Below are 21,522 nucleotides of genomic sequence, written 5' to 3' on the forward strand. Positions count from 1 at the left end.
GGTGATCTAAAAAAAAGTTAAGAAAGATATTTCACATTAGGTTTTTTAAATTTGTCAATAACTTTACACAAGCTGTTAAAGGGTTTTTACATAACAACTTAAATAGGTTACTTTTAATCAAAAAATGGTTAACTCATGTATAAAAGGTAGATTTTTGGTCATTTTTGAATGAAACCGCTAAAATCTATTTTTAAATACCAATGGTACGTTAAAGTACTACATTTAAAATACATAATTTTCAATTTGCATAGAGAAATATTGAATAGTTTCGGAATAAAGTCGACTTACGGTGCCCATCATAGCCCGAAACTGGAACATCAAAAATAGATTGGTAGATTGGTAGATAACCTAGGGATCCAAAATTTTCCTTTTTTTAGTGTGCAGACACTGAATTATAATAAATTGGACATTTCTAAGCACTTCGTGATTGCTGTATCATTTATAAAGATCGGACTATTCTTTCCTGATTTCGATTGGTACAATTGGTTCGTAACTAAATAACGTGGACTTGAAAACAAAATGTATTCTACCCAATTTTAGACCTTTTCAAAAATTTTAAAATAATAATAAAACCCAAAAATATATAGCTCCCATATAGAACAATCGGAAAAATAAATGAACAAAATTATTACTTTGTTGTTTTTTAATTTTTTTTTAGTTCTTCGACATAAGTAATGGTTAAATATTTCAGAATTACGGTTTAAATTTAATCAAAATCGGACGACTAAAAAAAAACTCCCAAAAAAAACAGTAAAATATTATATAGCAGTCATAGGAACTATCGAATAATTGAGCTGCAAGTCATCATAGCTTCCATGTTTTTAAACATATACACAAGTAACTCATAATTTTAATGTTTTCAAGAATATTTTATTTTTGAAATAGCTGCAAGGGTATATGAACTTCGGCATGTCAAATTTTGATTTCTTTCTTGGTATGCCTAAAACTCGGTTTTTGTTCCATTTAAAAGTTAAAAGATTAAGCGTTTGAACGATATACAAAATTATAAGTTTTTCGAGCTTTTGCCCAAATGGCATTCCATGTGCCCGACTATCGCCGTATCAAGTGCATCAAACGATTTTACAAAACCGTCCATTTTTAAGAAATCAACCAAATCCGTTTGTTTTTGATATTTGAGTTTGTTTTCTCTACTCTAAATAGATTACCATAGCTAAGCCAGCAACCGAATGATTTGTGGTGATCCAGTCTGCTGACTATGGTCTCCAACCACCACCTCTTCATGGGAGCTTCACAAAATAAACTGGCTCTTAGCTCCGGCAGGGTAATATTTCAGCCCGCTTTATTCATTAGCCGGAGATCCACCCCGCCCCAACCCCCAACCCTTGAACCAGAGCAACAGTCATGGCCACCGCAGCGTTGACATGGCCGTGTCCGTACTCGCGCCCCGTTTTCCGAGCTGCTCCGCGTTACGTATCCGCCTGTTGGCCGGTTAGCCGGTTGGCATGTGTGTTGCGGCCTGTCAGAAATGAAGTTTATGGCGTCTGTGTTGCGTCCGTGTAAGCGTTCCGGGTCTGTTTCTGTCTCCTTTTGAATCGCCGTCGCCGTCCCTTTCCGGCCCGTTCGCGATGCTAAATGTAAAAGTGTCATTTCCGCCATATGTGAGCGCGATGAACGATGCGTCGAAGTCGACGTTGACGCCAGCAACTCTGATGTTGCTGATGCTGATGCTGATGCTGCTGCTGCTGTTGCTGCTGTTGCCGCTGTGCCGTTCCTGTGTTGTCGTCTCGGCTGTTAATAATTTCAGCGCACAATTGCAGCAACAACAATCGCTGGCAGCAGTTGGCGGGAATTTATACAAACGAGGCCCATGTCTGAGGTTAAATACGAAAAACATAACAATTCCAGTGCAGAGCCCCATTCCCATTCCCATTACCGTTTCCATGCCCGGATGATATGGATCCGTGTGGGAATGTGGGAATGCGGGATATGCGATAGGGTTTATATGTGCGATGGGCCATGCCAAACATGCGCGTTTGCCGCCTTCATCCGTCTAACGAACAAGGACAATATTGGCCACCCCCCACCGCATTCGTTGTTTCTGTGAGTGATAAACGCACATTTGTTTAACAATTAACGTGCTGGCAGCAGCACATGCAGCGCCTTATTTATTTCACCAACAGTGTCACATTTTATGCTGCTAATTAAATTGAAAATTGGGTGACATTTGCAACGATAAAAAGGAAACGCTTGTATTTTGCTCTATATTTATTCTGAAATAAATATTTAGTTCCAAACATTTTTAATTGAGCTCCTTGTTGCATTGCATAGTATTTTTTTAATTCTTGGTAAATTACTACAAATTAGACTAATAAAAATATAAACAAAACTTAATCGGAAATCTTTAAAACTCTGCTAACGGAACGATTAAAGTCTTCCGGTGACAGACATACTCGTATGGTAATTGCCAGTATGGCTCTATTAAGGAATTAAATAATAAAAGCAGTTAAAATGCTGCATAGCACAATTGTCCCATTATTTGCATTTGTGACAACGTACGACGACGACGATCCAATCCCCACCCGAATCCTCAGCCCGATCCCAGCCCAATCCCAATCCCAATCCCGATCCAAGGGAATCCACACCAGAGTCATCGTCAGGCTCTGCGTCATCAACAACAATAAAAGCAATGGGGCAATAGCAAAACAACAAATAACATGACAATGTTGTTGCTGTTGTTACCCTGATATTGTTGTTATTTGAGGGCATCATCAGCAAACACTGTACCACACAATCGAGGAACAGAATCGGAGGGAGGGTGCCAATGGAGGCCACGAGAAATCCTCGTGGTTGTTTGATTCGAAAATTGAGTTTTAGCGAGACAAATAAAAATAAAACTTAGAACAGCGGCAACAACAATAAGAACATCAGCAACAAACCAGCCAGGCAAAAGCACAGCCATTAAAAAGGAGTTATCACCCAATTTAGTACCACAAGCGCGAAATAACGCACACATATGCCCAGAGGGATGGGGTCAATTGGGAGTGCCTTGTGTGTACGGCCATCGACGTCAGTTGGAACAGCAAATAGACATACTGTACAACATGGCATTTTATGTCAAACCCAAACGGTCTGCATATGAAAGGACAATGGACTGGTAAGGATATCGGGGATTATATGAAATACCTTAAGATTTTAAGCACGTTTACAACAGGACTATGATTCATTCTTTGAGTCATCAATATTAAAAAAAATAATGTTCACCATAGTCATTTGCCCCATTCATGACATAGTCGCTACTTATAAATCACACGTTTGATGTTTAAACTTTCTGGTTTGCAAATTTTGTTGAAATCTATACTTATAATAATCATAATTAGTTTATGACATTTCCAAATACTTAAGCGGACAGACAATATCTGCTACTAACTGTGGACCATGATTAGAATATACAAAGCAGCATATACTTTCAAAGGCAACTAATTTTTGAACGATTACAAAGTTTTTTCTCACCCAAGATTCAAAATTGTAACCTAATGGTGGTTAATGCTGACCATTTTGAATATATTTTACAAACTATTAATGTCGATAAAAAAATTTGTTCTTGTTTTTTCTTGTTGTGTAATACTATTGAAAAACGAAGAAATAATATGGCGGACTTTTTATTAATTTAATTTTTAAAAGAAATATATTAAAATTGTAACTGTTTGCAATAAAACCTTAACAGTCATAATGCAGGCGATGCTCATCTGCTTCACTCAAATAAATTCTAAAAATAAACCAAAAAAACAAAAACAGGTCAAATCGCCTTAAAAAAATTAATTTGATGGAGCTTAAGTGGAGTGTCATAAATATATCGATTTAATGGTAAAAACTGCAAAAATTCATTGCCATGCAGGCGAACCTGGCAGCTTGACAAACGTCATCAAAAAATTTTACGACTACTCTTTTATGAACGGACAAAATAAAAAAATTATTTGCCACATAAACCTGATGACCGTCCGGCGAATCGCGCTGCACTCAACAGGTAGGCCCGACCAACCCAGATCCCTGATCTCAGGCTCAAGATCCCGAGTCTTCCTGAGTGGCATCTGCCGGTGTGTCGCATCTCTTTGGGGACGACCGTAAAACAGTGAGGGGGACAATCAATTGGAAATTAAAAATGCCTGGCAGCTGACGAGGAGAAATCAAGAGATGCCAATAATAATAAATTCGGCGTTGTAAGTTATTGCGCATCGTAAACGAGAATATGCTAATCGGTTGCATTAACTCGATAATGATGGAAATTAGTTCTTTGTTTCGTGCAAAGAAGAACCTTTGGCTTTAAAAAAAAACGTATTTTAAGACTGCCTCTGGTCTTGTAATTAAAAAGGAAACTGCAGTTCTGAAAATAATGTAATGATACAGAAAATAACGTTTTCGTAATGACGAGTACTAAATTAATTTATTTTTATATTTGAGTGTTTTAAGTGTTAGAAGAGAAAAACAGATGTGTAAATTTATTCTTAGTATGCAAACAGCGGAATATTATTCGAATAGAATAAAAACTGAGTCCCAAAGCGCCAATATCTTGCGTTGAAACCATTTCGAAACCCATCCTTGATCGACTAATCGAGCCATTAACATTCAAAACAAAGTCAATACCAGACAAACCATGAAATCGAACCGAAAACGTATGTCTGGAATTAACAGAAAATCGTTAACAATAATTCAGCGGGCAGTTCCACAGACGGGGTTTTGGGGGGATCAGACTAGTTTGCATTTAAGGCGAGGATGATCGTACGTTTTAATGTGAATATTTCACGCCGCTCGTCGTTCGATCCCAGCATCCAGCGGGTCCGTTTGGCCACTCTGATCTCGGCCCACGACGAATTCATAAAGTATCTCGCACTTTTTAATGATTCCTGAGTTACAAGCTGGCCGAGTGGGATCTTTAACTCTGATTTCTCTGCATCTCGCAGCAGGTACAATGCAACAATTTGGCGGCAACTTATGACAGCGCAACCATCGCAAATAAACTCAAATGGCACCACACTAAAAAACTGATCTGGGCAGCGAGAATTTATGCAGCTTTTTGTGGCCAACAACCAAGACGATGTGGACGAGGCGGCTTTCGTGCGCACTTAAATTATGAATATTACCAAATGGGTCAATTCGAAATAAATAAGCAACGGTCTTGCCGATCCCGAGACTCTCGTTGTTCAGGGGAGCTGGGCCTCCGCCGATTGGCCAAATAGAGTTGTCTCTGTCGCAATTTCTCATTGAGCTGTCGCCTGGTTTGTTGCCGATGAGGACTCGTTTCCTGGCCAACACGCATCCACGCTCCCTTCCTGGCCAGCTTCCCCGGATTGGCATTGGGCGGCCTCGCTTCGCCTGCAATATCGCTCATGCATCTGGTAATCTATGCGCAATTAGCGGCGTACATCAGATTTAGTATTCTGATTGCTTTTGCCTCTTCTCTATCTGTCTCGCTCTGCCTGGCCGATTATTGGCCGTAAATATGATATGGAATTTGTTGTTATTCTCTTCCTTAATCTGCCGGAGTGGCTCATCCACTGGATGTTTAGGAGACAGGCAGGAAATGCATTTAATTTTATATTTAGCATGGCCGGGACTTTGAGTAGGCTTCGGATGGCCACGGTTATCATAATTTATTAATTGCGTCAATTTGAGGAAATAGGTTGCTAAAATATTTTCTGTATTCAATTCATGTTAATTGAAAACCAGCAAAGTTTTTTATTTTGCTTTCATTTACTTTTCAGATTGTTCCTTTGTGATCTATATGAAATAGTCGTTCGATCCGACCAGTGCCGACTTATATTCAACCTTCAATAGATAGCAGACTATCATCCATATTGTAACAATAAAACCAAGTTTTTAAAAAAAAGCAGGCATGTTTATATCGACTCGCTGGATAAATCTAAATCAAGATATCATTATCAAGAAACTATACATTTTTAGACTTTTGAAGTTTTTTTCCATTAAACATATTATTTGATGATCATCTGCAGCCGCTCCCACATAACCCGTATCCAATTCAAAAGCAATCAAAGACCCAGAGCCTATCAATATATCCATCAATTAGAATTTGCGCAGATAGACCAGGGCTAACCCAACCCATCCCAATGCTGGAATGAAAGTCCCACTCGATGCATCCATCAGGCGGACTTCATCCGCTTGGTTCCTTATGCCTTGGCGATCTTTATGGCACCATAACCGCTCTGTGGGCGGAGGTGATAAATCCCTGTTAAGTGGCTCCCATTAATGCATCGACTCTGGTGACTTTGCGTGACTCCCAAATGGCTGCGGCGCTTCCGTTTGCTTTGTCTCTGACGCGTGGGATCGGCTCCTCCGGCCCATCCTTCCGATCGTAAATATACCAATTTGTTGAGACCGCTCAGAGTTCACCTTCTACTTGTTTCGGGGATTTGGTTTGTCATAAATTTTGATTAGTATTATGCATGTATATCAAGTGGGCGTCGTCCGAGTGGGTTTCAATTTAAGTGTAAGCCAAGACAAATGATGAGGGAGGCCGCGGGATGACAATGACTACTTTACACCCAGCAACACATTTCCAGTTGGCGGCAAATCAGAAATGTATTATTAAATAAACAGACAGCTGGTCCGTTGAGGTCCTCCGCTGGTCGTAGATTTTACGATGCGTTTTTAAGACGCTCGTAAAATGAGAGATTTAACGAGGCTGCCATTACTTGACAGTAAACAAGGGTAAACAACAGAAACCCCAGTCCAGGTGCTTTCGACCCGCAAAATAGGCGTGACAGATTTGTCGCCCTCGACGCTGACCCGTGACTTGTCAGTTGTCAAAAAAATGTCGATGATGATGGCCATTAAAATCGGCCAGGCGGACAATCAAGCAAGTCGGGGCCAAACCACAAAGGAGAACCTCATCAAAGTGACTTTTATTGTTCTTTAATTGTTGAACTGTGTTCCGCCGAGTTGGTACGCGTTATGTGTACATAAAATTAAATTTTATGTTTCGACTGCCAGCAAGAAAGAACCATTTGAAATAGTGAAGGCAAGTCAAGTCGAGTCAAAGTGACCCGCTGGTTTTTAGTGTGAAAATCACTTAAGCGCGTTTACCGAATTTACGACTCTAACGACTTTTGGAAGTGAGAGATGGAAAGCGTTTCCGCTTTTACGAGCTGCCAGCTCCGTACAAGCTTATTAAAATGATTTAGATGGATATTATGGGCAGGGGGTGGCGTTTTTCTAATTGTAAGGAAATAATTATGCTTATTTGAATGTAGAAACTTGCTGTAAGACGAACCATTTTTATGTTAAATATAATATGCTAAAAAAACATAAAACATATTTTAGCTCAGAATGCCAGAACAGATATTAAACATATATTTCATGACGAGATAAGCGAAATAATACTAAATGGCTTTTAAATAGATTGAATGAGTAAGTCCCTAAAAATGTTGCACAGCAGTTGGTAAGTTGGTAATTACTTTAAACTTCAGGATCGTAAGACAGTGCTAACCAGTGACCAGAGATGAAAGATGCGTTTTAAAATAATTATAAACAAAAGTTGCGGATATTTTCTTCATTTACCGGCCTCCCCAGGGAGGCCTGCAGAAAGCCATCCGATCGATCAAATGTTTCACCAAATTTTCGCACATAGTTGCCGAAAATGTTCATTAACTTCTAAAACAATAGTCCGATTCGGAAAATTGTTGAATGAGTCTATAAAATTAAACGAATGCTACATACAAAATCTACAAGTAACGTGATAAAAACAACAAAAAACAAATTAAAGAATTCAAGAAAACCACCCACAGTGGTGGAGACCTCCTTAACAATGAACTAAGATCATAAATATATTTATTTTAAACATTTATTTCCTGAAGTTGTCAATCTTGCATAAATCACACGACAAATGCTGGACCACATGGCAGGACGGTTTGCAATATTGGGCAGGAGGTTCATAAATCAGTCAGAGAAACGCATTATAAAGAAACTATAACTATTTGTGTGATTGACGCCGGTTGCACATAAAAGTGGAATTAAAAAGACGTAAAATGTTTACACAGTTAAGGGGAGTCGGCATCCAAACACAAACACATTCTGGGCTGATAAGGTCCTGTTCTGAATGTCGCACTCCCATAGAGGAGCGGGGTGTGAGTGGCATCATAAAAAGCATAATTACGGGCATTTGTGCTAATGTGACTTTCTGGCCGCAGGCGTTAACGTTGGCAAAACATTTCTTATCATGGCGGCAGGATGTGATGTGAGCCAGGAAGTGGAAATCGGGGGAAGGAATAATGCAGGCTGGAGTTAGACTGAGCTGGGCTGAGCTCTCGCATAAATCACTCATTATGAGGCTTAATTAATGCGACTATATGGCGACCTAAATTTTCTATAAATCATCAGATTAAACCCAACGCCAAGCAGTTATCGTTTCTCCAAGGAACATATGATGTAGACTTGTCTGTATGTGTAGTGAAATAGATGGCCAGAAATCTATTGGCAGCTTGACTGAAGCTCCGCCCAGGCTCATCCAGATGGGCTAATGATGTCATTCGAAGGAACTGGCTAATGTTTATCGGGATAATTAAGCTAAATCGGCTGTGGCCCACAATGGAAAGAATCTAGGATTAAAATGGCTGCTATAAAATACATTTTTATAATCGAATAAAAAAAATCTTATACCTTCTGGAGTTGTTCGAATAAATCTATTTAATTATAACAATAAAATAACTATAATAAACCACTAAGATAAATTTTAATAAATTGGTTTTAGAAATCTAAATAGTACTAATGCTCTTACCATTGTTTTATAACTTACAGTAGTAATAAATAACAATTACATATCTTCAGAAAACAATTTTCCCTGCTTTGTATGAGTATTTTAATGACAAAAGCAATACATTTCAATAAGGTAGTTCTGAATGCAGTGCGAGTCATTTCCATAGTCATTCACGCGCTTTATCGACCCGTCTATGGCCAGCTTGTAGCCCGTATACCTAACGACACCTTCAAACTGACCCCCTCCAGGAGTGGCCAGCAGCCTGACCCTGAACTCCGACTGGTGATCATCCGCCGTGCGCCGCCACTTCTCGGCAGATAGTACCCGATCCAGAGACAAGCTACTGCAGGGCGGAGTGTGTAGGTGCAGGATCTTGTTGATGTTCCGGATAATAAGGCGGGCGGCGCGCAGAACATATCCATCCGCAGTGGATGTGTTTCTATGTTGCTGACACAGACAATACTCCGTTGGTATGCTGGCCAAAGCACAATCTCTGTTTTCTGGTATGGGCAGGAAAAGACTAATTCCTCGTGGAGGTTTCTTCTCCAGAGCCTCTAAGACCGAACTTCGCTTCTGGAGCTGCTCATCCTCCAGTGACGTCAGATTGGGTAAGTCCAGGAGAGTGGCATGCAGATCGAAGGCAGTGACCAGGCGGTGGTTGTTTGTCTTTAAGTTGCTGATGGCCTGAGGATACCGTTCTTCCAGCCACCTAGGGTAGCAGAGCATGGCCAGTGGCAGACTCTCCTCAACTTTTCCCTGCACCGTCTTGTAAAATCGCCCTTTATTCAATCCGTGATTGGAAACCACCAACAGTAGAGTGTTTTTCAGAAGGCCGCTGCTGGCTATCGAATTAAACATTTTCAGAAACGGGAGGTCCAGCTTACGGCCGTAGTTAAACACGTGATCGATGCCCTGCGTCCACCAAAGGAACGTGAAGAACCTATGCGCCTTGTGGTGGGGCAGAATCTTGAAGAGGAACTCTCTGAGCACCATGGCATAGCTATCCTTCTCGTTACAGTGGGTGCCATGTACCTGGTCCGTCCTGGTTTTTAGCCACATCTCTAGCAACGCTGGCCGAAGATAAAAGTCCGTGGGTGGATCCTCGAATCCCTTCGCGAACATACTCTTGTCTATGTTGTCCTCACCCAGAGCGGTTTCATAGCCGGCTTGCTGAAAGACTTTCCAGATAAAAGGGCAGCTGTCCAGACTCTTGAATTTTAAGGAAAGATCCTTCAAGTCGGGACCACTTAGCCCGCTCAGCAGCGGCATCAGACTGTCGAAGGTGTTATTTCCCAGCCGATTGAAGCCCTTGAGCACGACGTGCGGCAGGGAGAGCAGAAAGTTGGCTGTGCGACCCATACTCCGGTGGAAATGCATTTGGGAAATGGAGTCCAGGCCCAAGATCAACACGGACAAGCTGCCGGCGTCGGAGGCCAACTTGAGGGGAGGGATACCCTTGGTGTTCCGCAGCCATTCGTCGGGTGGCTGGACGTAGAAGTGAACTCCGTTATATATGTTCGTGCCGTTGAGAAAGCACTCAGCCCTTATGATATCCGCATGGGGTTCAATTGTATTGTTTCCATCCGCCAGCAGTGGAAATTGCCGACTGTACAAATACCGATTGTCGAAATCGGTTTTCCGCTGCATAGCATGATACTGGCACTCGAAGCTCTCCAAATTTGTGACACCGAACCTTGGCACGATGAACTCTATGTCCACCTCCGTTCTCAGGTAGTTGTTATCACAGCTGCTGAAGGACGTCAGGTCCAGTTCGCTGGCACAAAAGTCCCTGCGCAGGCCGCGCCACAGGAGCATCACGTCGCGTTCGTTGGGAACCATGGTCAGCATCCGACATCCAATAGTGTTCACAAAGTACCTCTCCACAAGGTGGTGCTCCTGGAAGATTAGCACGTCGACTACCACGTCATTATAGTAGTAAACGAGGGAGAAAAACACCAAGCTAGAAAAGAAACAGCAACGTATATTGCAGACCCTCATTTTGCTTGTTTCAGTCGCATTAAAATTTCAGTTACTAAAAATATAATGAAATTTTTGAAGATACCCAACTGTTCGTCAATTCATCAATTTGAAAGCGCAATTATATAAAGGAAAGCTAAAAGCGATGAAGTGTACGTCACAGATTTCATAATTTTGCAAGTAAATTGGCATTTTATTGCCGAAATTAACAAGTTTAGAAAAGCCTAAATGATGGAGATTTTAGAAGCAGGAAAAATATCCCAAAAAAAATCCTTGAAACGATGAAGGTTTATTGAAGCCAAGAAATACAAAGACTGTAAAATTTCAATAACTTCATCAGCGTGGGCAATAAGTACAGCCATTACAAGAACTGAGTGCGTCTCCCTTGTTTCATTTCTGGTCCACTTTTCGTAATTATTCGGTTCAAGCTGTGCTCTTTTTAGTCCAACTCCTTTTAAAAATAACAATAAACTAAAAGGTCCACTCGTGCATAAAGCATTCCCATTTGCGTCCGGAGTTCCAGTCCACTCCAATCCTAGCCAGAATCAAAAAAGATGGCTGGCGGAGACCGGGGGCAGTGTCGTTAATTTATCACTTAACCTTCTTTAGCAGCCAAGTTTATAATTTCGATGGCGTCCATGGCCGACCCAAAGCGAGGATGACGACGAAGCTGGCAAGTGCGGCACTTGAACGACGACTGCCCATCAGTGAGATGCCGGACACAGGAGCGGAGGGGAATGCAATAGGAACACGGATACCGTCACGGTGGGGCCAGGAGACCGTTCACTGAGAGAAACGGGAAACCAAACCAATCGACTTGGAGGAGTATCATAACGTAGATGGTTCAATTTATATTACAAAAGTTTTTCTTTTTTTTTTTTCAAAGTCAAATGCTATGCGAAAATAGTTTTAGCGGTGTTCCCAAACGTTTTGAAGTAAGATTAAAACTTTTAATAACATACGTTAACACCTTGAACTTGTACTATTTTAGTTTTTCAGTGCACTGGCTCTGGGCTCAAATAAAATAAAATAACAAACGGCTGCCGGGGTATATATTTTTTTTGCCCATTGTACATTTAGCCAACTGCTTCACCCTGATTCTGCTTTTCGGACCCCCAAGTTCGCACAGTGACGTCGTCGTATTTCTTCAGCTTACGCATCAGCCCCAAAAACCCTAGCCCCCAACCCCCATCATGGTAACTCCGATCTGGTGTTGTCCTTTTTGTTGATGCTTTACGCTCTGGCCGGGCGCTCTTTGCAAAATGAAAATGCAGAAGGAATATTCATGAGGAGATTAGAATTATTTTTCGTGCTGTCATTTTCATTTTCACTCCGCCTTCTGCGTATTTTGTCTCGGAATGCCCTTCACTTAGTTTCCGAGGAGTGCTTGTTGTAAAATCGGTCTATTTTAGTAGAATTTTACTCGGACCCAAAATATTTTCGAAGCAGTACTTAAACCATTTTTATATTTTAAGAAAAATACAAGAAACAATATATATCTAAATTCCAATAATTAATTAAATTTAGTTGCTACCAAAAATGAAATATTATATAAAACTGGTAAATAAACTCAATATTAAATATTGTAATGTTTTGTAAAATTAAATTAATTATTTGTATAGGACTCATTTAAGTCACTAGAACCGAAACCAAATATTTTCAATTGCTTTCTCCTATTTCCTTTTCCATTTCTTTTTGTTTCGAGCATTTGCTTGTTTTTTTTTTTGCTGAGCGCGAGTAAAAATATGATTTCTTTGTGCCAAAAGGGATTAAATTCACGCTCGTTTGTCCTGTTTATGATGAGTGCTGTTTGCTGGTGCTGTTCCAACATAAAATGGTGTGGCTGTTGTGCGTTTGCCTTCTTGCATAAAAATTTAATGATACAAACACCCAGGCACTGACATGAATCACCCGATGGCAGGCAGACATCGCTTCCCAGAGAGGAAAACCTTAAAAAAGAAAACCACCCGACCGACGTCGCCATCGCATTTAAAATATTTTGTAAAATTATTATGAAAATGCGTAAAGGGATTTAATAAATAACTGTAACTGCTCCTCACTCACACCGAAGTACCTCCACCCCACCCCGCTATCCGCTTTTCGCTGCCGCTCATTTGCCTTTTCCCGCCATTGTACCGTAATTCATAATGTTGTTGTTTTTTCGGCGCTTTCCATCCAGACTTTTCCTTTTTCTTGTGCATCTGTGTGGGTTGTTCCCCTTCTATCACCCCTGTTGCTGTGTGGAATTATGTTTTATCCTGAATTATGGATTTTGTTTTGTTGTTTTCTGTCAAAATCATATTTTGTTCACCACCAACCCCCTGGCTAACAACTGGCTTCCACCCACTCCCACACCCACTTGATAACCCAAGCCCGACTCATTTACATGCTAAAAATTTTGCTTTGGGGACACTGAAAAAATCAATTTTGGCGGTCAACAGTTCAAGGTTTTTGCTAAAATAACTGTGTTTACTACGGCATATCATCGTTATTGTTAATCGGAATGTATGTTATAGACTTTTTATCTGTTTTTGGTAATTAAAAATATAACATATTTAATAATTGCATTGTATCTACATACCTTTCTTGAAATATTATTAAATTTAATGGATTGAGTTGCCTGTTCTTCTTTGTTAAAACCTTGCAGTTAAATAACTTATTTACTTATCGTAAAATTAATTTCATGCTGTTACATTCTTTTTCGGTGTATCATTTCTGGGTTAGCTCAGCTCTCAGCTCAGTTTCCAGCTACAGCCTTCTCTTCGCCATTAATGAGAACTTGTTTGTATCGACGTAAGTCGGAGGTAGAGGGGGACCAAGGGGTGGTCGGCAGAGGGATTCCTTTTCCGGTTCGGTTTTCCGTTGGCTCGGCTGCTCGGTTTAGTTGTATATTTACAACAACACCAAGTCAGTGCAAAAAGTTTTTCAAATATTTTCTACTTAATGTTTAGAATTGTTTTTAGCCGGAAATTAGAAATTATGAAGAATCCACAGGACCAAAAGGACAAAAACTCAGACCCCAAACACTCTGAATGGAATGAATCATTCATCTCTGGCTTGTTACCATACATATAATTGCCAGCAAACAAAGTCATAAATTGTGCACTTAATGAATGAAATTTGTTTATTTTTGTTCTGTGCTTTTCTTATGTTTAGTTCTAATAAATATTTGTGTTATGGTCAGTTTGGTTAAGTATACAATATATTTCTTTGTTTATATGTTTATTGAACAAGGAATTCTAAAATTGATAGCTTGGGATCGAACACAATTTTAAAGGAAAAACAAGGAAACTTGAAGCTTATATAACCTTGCAGTTATTGCAGAAAATTTAAAATTTTGAATTATTTTTGAAAGCTATGAAGATTTTTACCTCAGTGATATCGTTTTCGATTTGAATAAAATTAATTCAGAATAATAATCCAAAAGAAAAATAAAAGGAAAAATTAGGTGAGTTAACATTTTTTCATTTGTTTTCTTAAATATTCTGATTGTGTCTATGGGATCTCTATGATATAGTCGTCCGATTAGTACAGCTTAAATCATAGCTCTAAAAAAATACATATTCGAAAAATTAAAAAAAATTTAAAAACAGCAAAGTTATATTTTTTTTCGTTTTTCTCCCGATTGTTATATGGGAGCTATATGCTATAGCCGTCCGATCCGACTCGTTCCGACTTATATACTTCCTGCAACAGGAAGACAATTTCTGGAAAATTTTCACGCAGATAGTTTAAAAGCTAAGAGAGTAGTTTGCGTAAAAACGGATAGGCTGAGTGATGTTGATCAAGAATATATAAACTTTATAAAGTCGGAAATGCCTTTTTCACTGCGTTACAAACTTCTGACTGAAATTATAGTACTCTCTTCAAGTATAAAAAAACTATTAAACTATAAACTATAAAAATGTAATAGGCACATCAGATAGGTAACTTTTCTAAATTTTGTTATACTAGGAATCGTCCTAAAAATTAAGTCGCCCGTAGTTTAGCGGCAAGTTTTCTTATAATAAGAAAAAAATACCCTAAATGTTAGATAAATAGCCATAAAATTTTTTTTAGGAGTAGTTATCTTAAAAAAAGGGTTTTTTTTTCAAATCTAAGGCGATTTCGTCCGAGCATATGCCAACATTTTTTTTAATTTAAAGGCACAATCGCCCTTAGTTGTAAGCAAACAAAGGGATCAAAAATAGCCTGGAATCAAGAAAAAATTCCCTAAAATGTACAAAATTGGTAACTTCGCGGTCTAATGCGTTGCCCTTAAAAATGTTGCGAAGCTGAGAGGCGTGGGTTCGACCTCTCGGAAAGTCATATGGTTTTTTTCTTTTAGTGCTTTTACAATGTTTTTTAAAAGCTCATGTTAAGAGCTAATTTTTTATACTATGCTGAAACGCATATAATAAACATAAACTTTAACCCGAGCCCAGTCAATTTTAAAAACTTTTTTTTATCAAAATTTAATAACATTTTTATGAGTATGTTTAATCCAGCTCTTAGGTATTAAAACTTAATATAAGAGTAATTGATCATTAATAAATCATTAGGATTTCTTGAAAAATAAGGTACTATCTCAACCCAAAAAATCTTCTCCATTCTCCACGAAAAAACTTGCAAATCGAATTAATTGGATAAACCTATATGCTGTCGCATCTAGCAAGCTTAAGCAGTAACAATTTTAAGGACCTCCGTTTGATTGTCGGTTCGGGGCATAAACAAAATATCAGGTGAGCCCTTGTGGGTGACAAATTAATGAGAAGCTCATTAACGCACTGAATGAGGATTACGGATTTGATTGAAGGTCCTTTGGGCATAAGTACGCTCACAGACGGAGCAGGATATATATAAACTGATAAGGCACACACAACGCCGCAGACTATATATACATACGTACACGGCCAGACGTATCTCGCCCCTATTCGCAGTGCGCAAAGCCAACAACAGAATGGGAATAGTCAGCGAAAAGTGTCATTATGTGTACACATAACGGGAACCGACTCCACCTACAAGCCACCCTCCCGAAAATCCGAATCCGAAAGCCAACAACGACACCGGACCGAAGGCGCAAACAAGGAGAAAATGTGTACATAAAACAATCTCGTTATGTCGGCATTATCCTGAAGAATTCTGGTTCGTCCTCGTCACTCGCAACGCCATAAATCACTCACACGCTTGACACATTCCCCCTCTGTTGCTTTGTCCCTTTCACCCCGCCTATCTGTGTCTCTTTCTAAAGCATTGTCGTTTGTTCTGTGTCGCTCTGTTTGTGTGTGTGGGCGCGTGTCCTACTGTGATGTTGTCCTGCTCACACATAGACATAGAGCAGCGCCTTTGTTTTAGGGAAATCTTTCTTTTTTTTCAGTGACCCCAACATTTAATACACTGAAAATAAGGCGAGGTTATGTTGTCGAATTTATCTTGCTTGGAAGAATTATTCAAAAAAATTAAATATCCTGATTTACTCTTTGGTTCCTTTTTTTACTACAACAGTGAACTTTCGAAACAAAGAAGTAAAATAGCTTTTAAGATTTATTGTATATTGAAGAAAAAAAACGTTTTTATAAAATATTACATAAAACAAATAAATAAAGCCCCCTTTTTCAAGTCAAGGAAAAATATTTTGAGTGTATTCACTATTTTCAATTTTAAAAAATCGAGCGAGTACTGTCATTATAGATTACTATTTTTTTAATTGGAAGGAAAATTTAAACATAAAAATAATAAGTTAAAAGTGAACTATATTAATTTGGTTACAAAAATATCAACCAAGATATATAAAAACGTCGCTCCAAATACCAAAGATTACAAAATATTTTTGTAATAACTTTTGACAGGTTTATTAGTAGTCTCCAATGCACACGCTCTTGGTGCGCTTCGTCACTACATGTCCTAGCAGTGCTTATAACCTTTTTAACAAATGTTGGTCTTTACGGTTAACATATAAGGGTATTTCCTCGTCAACCTTTTTTTTCCTAGAAACAAGTATTTTTGTTGTTCAGCATTTTTCGCTCTCGGTTCGCCAGTAATTCACCCCGCGGTGACATTTTGGTGTGACAGACAAGACGTGTCCTTCGTCCTTTTTGCATTTTTCTCGGTTGGGTGTCTGTGTGTGTGGCAAGTTTATCGTTTTAAATGTTGATACAAGCCTGGGTCGTGGTTCGCTGCTTGTCCTCGTCGACGTCCGCGTGGGGATAATAGGATGTTAAGTAAATATTTAAAAAAGCCTCATCGCCCACCCACAAACACAGTGCCTCTCTGGCAATTGAGAAATTCTAGGCGACCTCCGGAGCTGAGAAAAAAAACTTTTCCGGCCATGTCCGCTCATTTGCGCTGTGTGGAAAAGTTTAGGTGGGTGGTAAATAAAATGAGCCGGCGCTGGCACTCTCTAATCCAGTTTTTGGCCCCGACTCTTCGGCTGGGATTCTTCTGGCATAAATCATTTGCATACAAAATGAGACCAATGAGGGAAGCCTGCAAATGAGCGTCGAAGATGAATGTCGCAACAACAACAACAGCATCACCAAGAAGGGGCCGGAAAAATCCTTTCAATTTTCGCACACATTCAATTTTATTAATTAAAACATTTTTTTTCTCCCTTTCTCTTAGCTTCATCTTCTGTTTGTGATTGGAGGAGCTTGGGCAATTAATTCCAAACATTCAGGACGCTTTTTCTTTGTTAAGTTTCGTTTTTTTTTTGGTGGTTCTGTTTGTTTTGGGTGCGCAAATTATCCTTTGCTATCCTTGCGCGAAATAAAATATCACAAACAGTTACAGCCCCCCATAAATAATGGGAATTTATGCCAGCTATACACAAACGCACCCGAACAACAGAAATACAAAGGGCAGAAGCCAACTTTTCTCGCTGAAATTACCATTCAATCATTTTGTAATTGCCAGCTGCAGAGGTGGAGTGAAGTCGGTTGGTACCTACAGCCTCACCTCAGCCTCAACTTAATTCGTTGCTAAGATGGGTTCATTTACTTGGCTCGGCTTTTAATTTCTGCAATTTATTCTAATAAGCCTTTTATTCTGTTCTGCTTTGCATTCAAATTGGATCCTTTTTCATTACGGATTTAAGTACAGTGGAGGGTGACAAGGGGCCAGTAGTATTTAAAGCTTATTGATTTTATGTTAAAATAGTTGGAATTACCAAAGCCTAAGAAAGTTAAACTGAAGAACCAAAATTTGTATCTTTAAATTTAATTTTTTTATAAACTAAATAAAGTAATTTTAATCTTATTAATTTCAACAATTTTTATAAAGTAAAGGTAATAAGAAATGTTTTAATACGTACGAATCATCAAAGTGTGTCACTTTAAAACAAACCTTTGATACTTGGCGGAGTTTACTACCCCACCGTTGGCCGCCAAATCTCATTTGGACAATTTTGCAACTTTAATCAGCTGTATCTTAACGGGGGTTGAGCCCCCAGAGTCCAACTCCCCGCAAACAACCACCCTGGCGCTGTCGCTTTGTTTTTGGATACCGCTTGGCTGCTGTCTGTCATAAATCTATCAAGTTTAATGGCCGCCTCAGCGCCGCACATAATTTTATGTATTTTATGCTGCAAATTGTTAGCCAAAGCGCTCACAAACACAAATCAGCTGGAGCAACCCTCGTAGAGCCGCACAATCCACCTAAAAAACCACCCAGCCACCCACCCACTGGGCTAAGCCACCACAAGAGGAAAGAAGAAGGCGAGGAAAAGACGAAGACGAAGACGAGAACACGAATTTCCACGCACATCTCCAAAGACTCACAAATTTCATAAAGTGGCAATTCAATCAATCAATTCTGACAGGGGGCGGCCATTGGGGGTGGACTGCCCCAGCCTTGGCCATTTTAGCCGTTATGCTCACGTACACAATCACACAACTCAAACTGATTTTGCTACGGGTCTGAAGAAATGCGGGTGGAAGAAAACAAAAAAAAAAACACAAATACTTTGGGGGGGAAAAACAATAGCAGGGTCCTGGCCAAGTTAAGGCGAGGAAAGTATGCATAAATTTCGTTTAGCCCCCGTTTTTAAGCACCCCGCCCCTTCTTTGGGGCAGCAACTTTGCCTCGGAGGCGTCAGTCCAGTCAGTCAGTCAGAAACGGGTCCAAGACCCTTAACAGTTGGCAGCTTAAATATTTTTTAATTGCCTTTCGTGTGGCGCCTTCATCCACCCAGCCAAAACACCACCAGTCAGCCCATCGACCCACCACCACCCCTTTCGTAGGCTTTTGTCGGCTTCTTCTTCTTTATACCCACGCTATTATCCTTATTTATTTGTGTTTCGCTTCTGTTTCGTTGCCGGTTTTTCGCATTTCCCTTTGCAATTGTCCTAAGCATTTGATAAATTTTGAAAACCGAAAGGAGCCCAAAGGAAATGCTAGACAAAAGCGTTGAAACAGAAAAAACGTTTGACGGGATGGGTTAGAAACGTTAGGCACAGAGATTTCTAATGAATATTAGATGCAAAATGAATTCCAACTTACTAGTTTAATAACAAAACAAAATATTTGTGAATCAAAATAATTTTCATAAAAAAAAACAAAAATTTTGATGTAATGAAAAACTTGTAACTTTAAAATGTTATTATTTAATTAGAACTTTTACATTGGTGTTAGTGATAATCCCGTAGATATGAAATGGAAAGTCAGTTTACTATCGGTCAATGGACTCATGTTCCCTTTTTTAGATTTTATTTAAAAAGCAAACCGTCTCGCCCAATCGAATCGAATCAAAGTCCACCATTTCCAGCAAACAAACCCCAGCCATGGCTGTTTCGTGAGCTCGTATGTATCTTCCCGATGCTGGCAAGAATCTCTCCCATGTGAGTGGGTACTCGCCCGATGTCTGTGCAGCCCGATGGCCAGTGAGCGTGGCCAATCTGACAGGTGATTGATTGACATTCGGATGGAGCGCGTAGAGCGAGCGAGACCGGGAATAGCTGCTTGTTGTCTGTTGCGTTCACTTTGGTTCTAAAACCGGTCTTGCGCTGAAGGTTGAACGAATTTCTGTTACTCACCGAAATAAAACAAAAGGAAATCGCACAAATATAAGTAAGAATAATTACATGTTAAAAGATTAATTAGTTTAAAAAGTTGAAACAATTTTATTTTTGTAAGCACATAACTTTCTAAAATCACCAACGTCAGGTTTTCAAATTGTTTTCAGTTTTTTATATATTTTTTTTTAATTTGAACATCCTACGCAGAGAAAACAAAAGACGTGTAAATTGTATATATATTCTGAATCAGTAATGTCCGTCCGTCCGTTTCTACGCAAACTAGTCTCTCAGTTTTTAGGCAGTCTGCATTAAACTTTCCCAAAAATGTTTTCAAGTTGCAGGTAGTATATAAGTCGGAACGTGCCGGATCGGGCGACTATAGCGTATAGCTCCCATAGAAACAATCGGGGATATAAATAGTAAATTATTTATTATTATATATTATATTTAGTGATTGCTTATTATTTTAGATTAACGATGATCAACATCGGTCGACTATGATCAACATCGGTTCATGGAACCAATCGGAATATTAAAAAAAAAATTAAAACAATAATAATAATTGTAACTTCCTTAATTTTATTTTTTTTTTTTAATTCTTTTGAACATAGGAATGGTTTAATCATCTTAGCTTCAAAGAATTTTAATGGATACTTATATAATTCGAAATAGATATTTTAAAGATGTTTTATTATTGCAATAGCTGCATCGGCTTGCCGAAGTTTTCTTCCTTTCTTGTTGATGTGTGCGCGAGAAAAGTGCGCAAAGACGACTAATGAGCGCATTTATTTTAAAATATAGCAGTGGGCTTATATTTTTGATCAGCATCACTAGGAGAGCTGATCTAGCCTTATCCGTCTGTCCGTCCGTCTGTCCGTCCGTCTGTCCGTCAGTCTGTCCGTCTGTCCGTCCGTCCGTCTGTCCGTCAGTTTCTACGCAAACTAGTCTCTCAGCTATTGCAAAAATTAAATATTCTTGAAAACGTTAAAATATTGTGTTTATATTTACATTAAAGCTATTTGAAGCTTATTTGCTAGTTCCTATGGCAGCTATATGATATCGTTTTCCGATTTTAATAAAATTAATAGCGTAGTTCTGAACTGTCAAATTATTAATTAATCATAAACAATTTCTAAAAAAAATTACGAAATAAAAAAGTTAAATTTTTTAAAATTTTTTTTTCTATATTTTTATTGTTTTCAAGGGAGCTTTAAGTTATAGTCGTCCGATAGGAACTATCAAATAGTTGAGCTGCAAATCATCAAAGCTTCAGTGTTTTTAAACATATACGCAAGTCAATCATAATTTTAATGTTTTCAAGAATATTTAATTTTTGCAATAGCTGCAAGGCTTGCCGAAGTTGGCTTCGTTTCTGGTTTTATTTAAATAGCTGTGCGCTGCATCGCAAACCGATCTGAATATAAAAATCGTATTTAAAAATGGATTTTTATAAAATTTTTAATTTTGTGCTAAACTTATCCTAAAGTACCTTAATAAAACCATTCCACTGGCTTACACATTTAAATCGAAAAAATCCTCCAGAGAATTATAATGGTGTTTGGAAATTCAGTTCTATCCATTTTTCAAACTTTATCGAGCTCTAGCATCTATATAAGGAAACCTTTCCATGTATTAGAAAGCTGAAGAACGTCCTATTTGTAGTAAAATAAGCTATCGATGATCAAAATGTGTTAAACCTAACTAGAGATGAAATATAAAATAGGCATGACAGGTAAAAACGAACGAATACAACAAATTTTGAGTTTCATTTTCTGAATCAGGGAGTCAAACTGTTCCGGAAAATCTAGTGATGATCAAACTGAAACT

At 38.9% G+C, this 21,522-nt stretch overlaps 1 protein-coding gene across 3 annotated transcripts; it reads right to left on the reverse strand.

Moving 5' to 3' along the window:
• Window positions 1–8,804: 8,804 nt before the first annotated feature.
• LOC128253364 (uncharacterized) lies at window positions 8,805–10,928 on the reverse strand. Of its 3 annotated transcripts, none has more exons than XM_052981710.1 (2): window positions 10,796–10,928; window positions 8,805–10,688 (listed from the first exon to the last, which is right to left on the reverse strand). In XM_052981710.1, the coding sequence occupies exon 2, from the start codon at window positions 10,574–10,576 to the stop codon at window positions 8,831–8,833; it is 1,746 nt and encodes a 581-aa protein (XP_052837670.1). In that variant the 5' UTR covers window positions 10,577–10,688; window positions 10,796–10,928; the 3' UTR covers window positions 8,805–8,830. The 3 variants fall into 3 exon arrangements, with proteins under 3 accessions (XP_052837670.1, XP_052837671.1, XP_052837668.1); XM_052981711.1 differs by having other exon boundaries at window positions 10,791–10,907; XM_052981708.1 differs by having other exon boundaries at window positions 8,805–10,922.
• Between the last annotated feature and the right edge of the window lie 10,594 nt (window positions 10,929–21,522).

The sequence above is a fragment of the Drosophila gunungcola genome (assembly GCF_025200985.1).
Source record: "Drosophila gunungcola strain Sukarami chromosome 2L unlocalized genomic scaffold, Dgunungcola_SK_2 000008F, whole genome shotgun sequence".
Taxonomy (NCBI): domain Eukaryota; kingdom Metazoa; phylum Arthropoda; class Insecta; order Diptera; family Drosophilidae; genus Drosophila; species Drosophila gunungcola.

Bases quoted from the DNA above. Each gene is read 5' to 3' on its own strand.
- LOC128253364 (XM_052981708.1), bottom strand. From the start codon at position 10,726: ATGAGGGTCTGCAATATACGTTGCTGTTTCTTTTCTAGCTTGGTGTTT.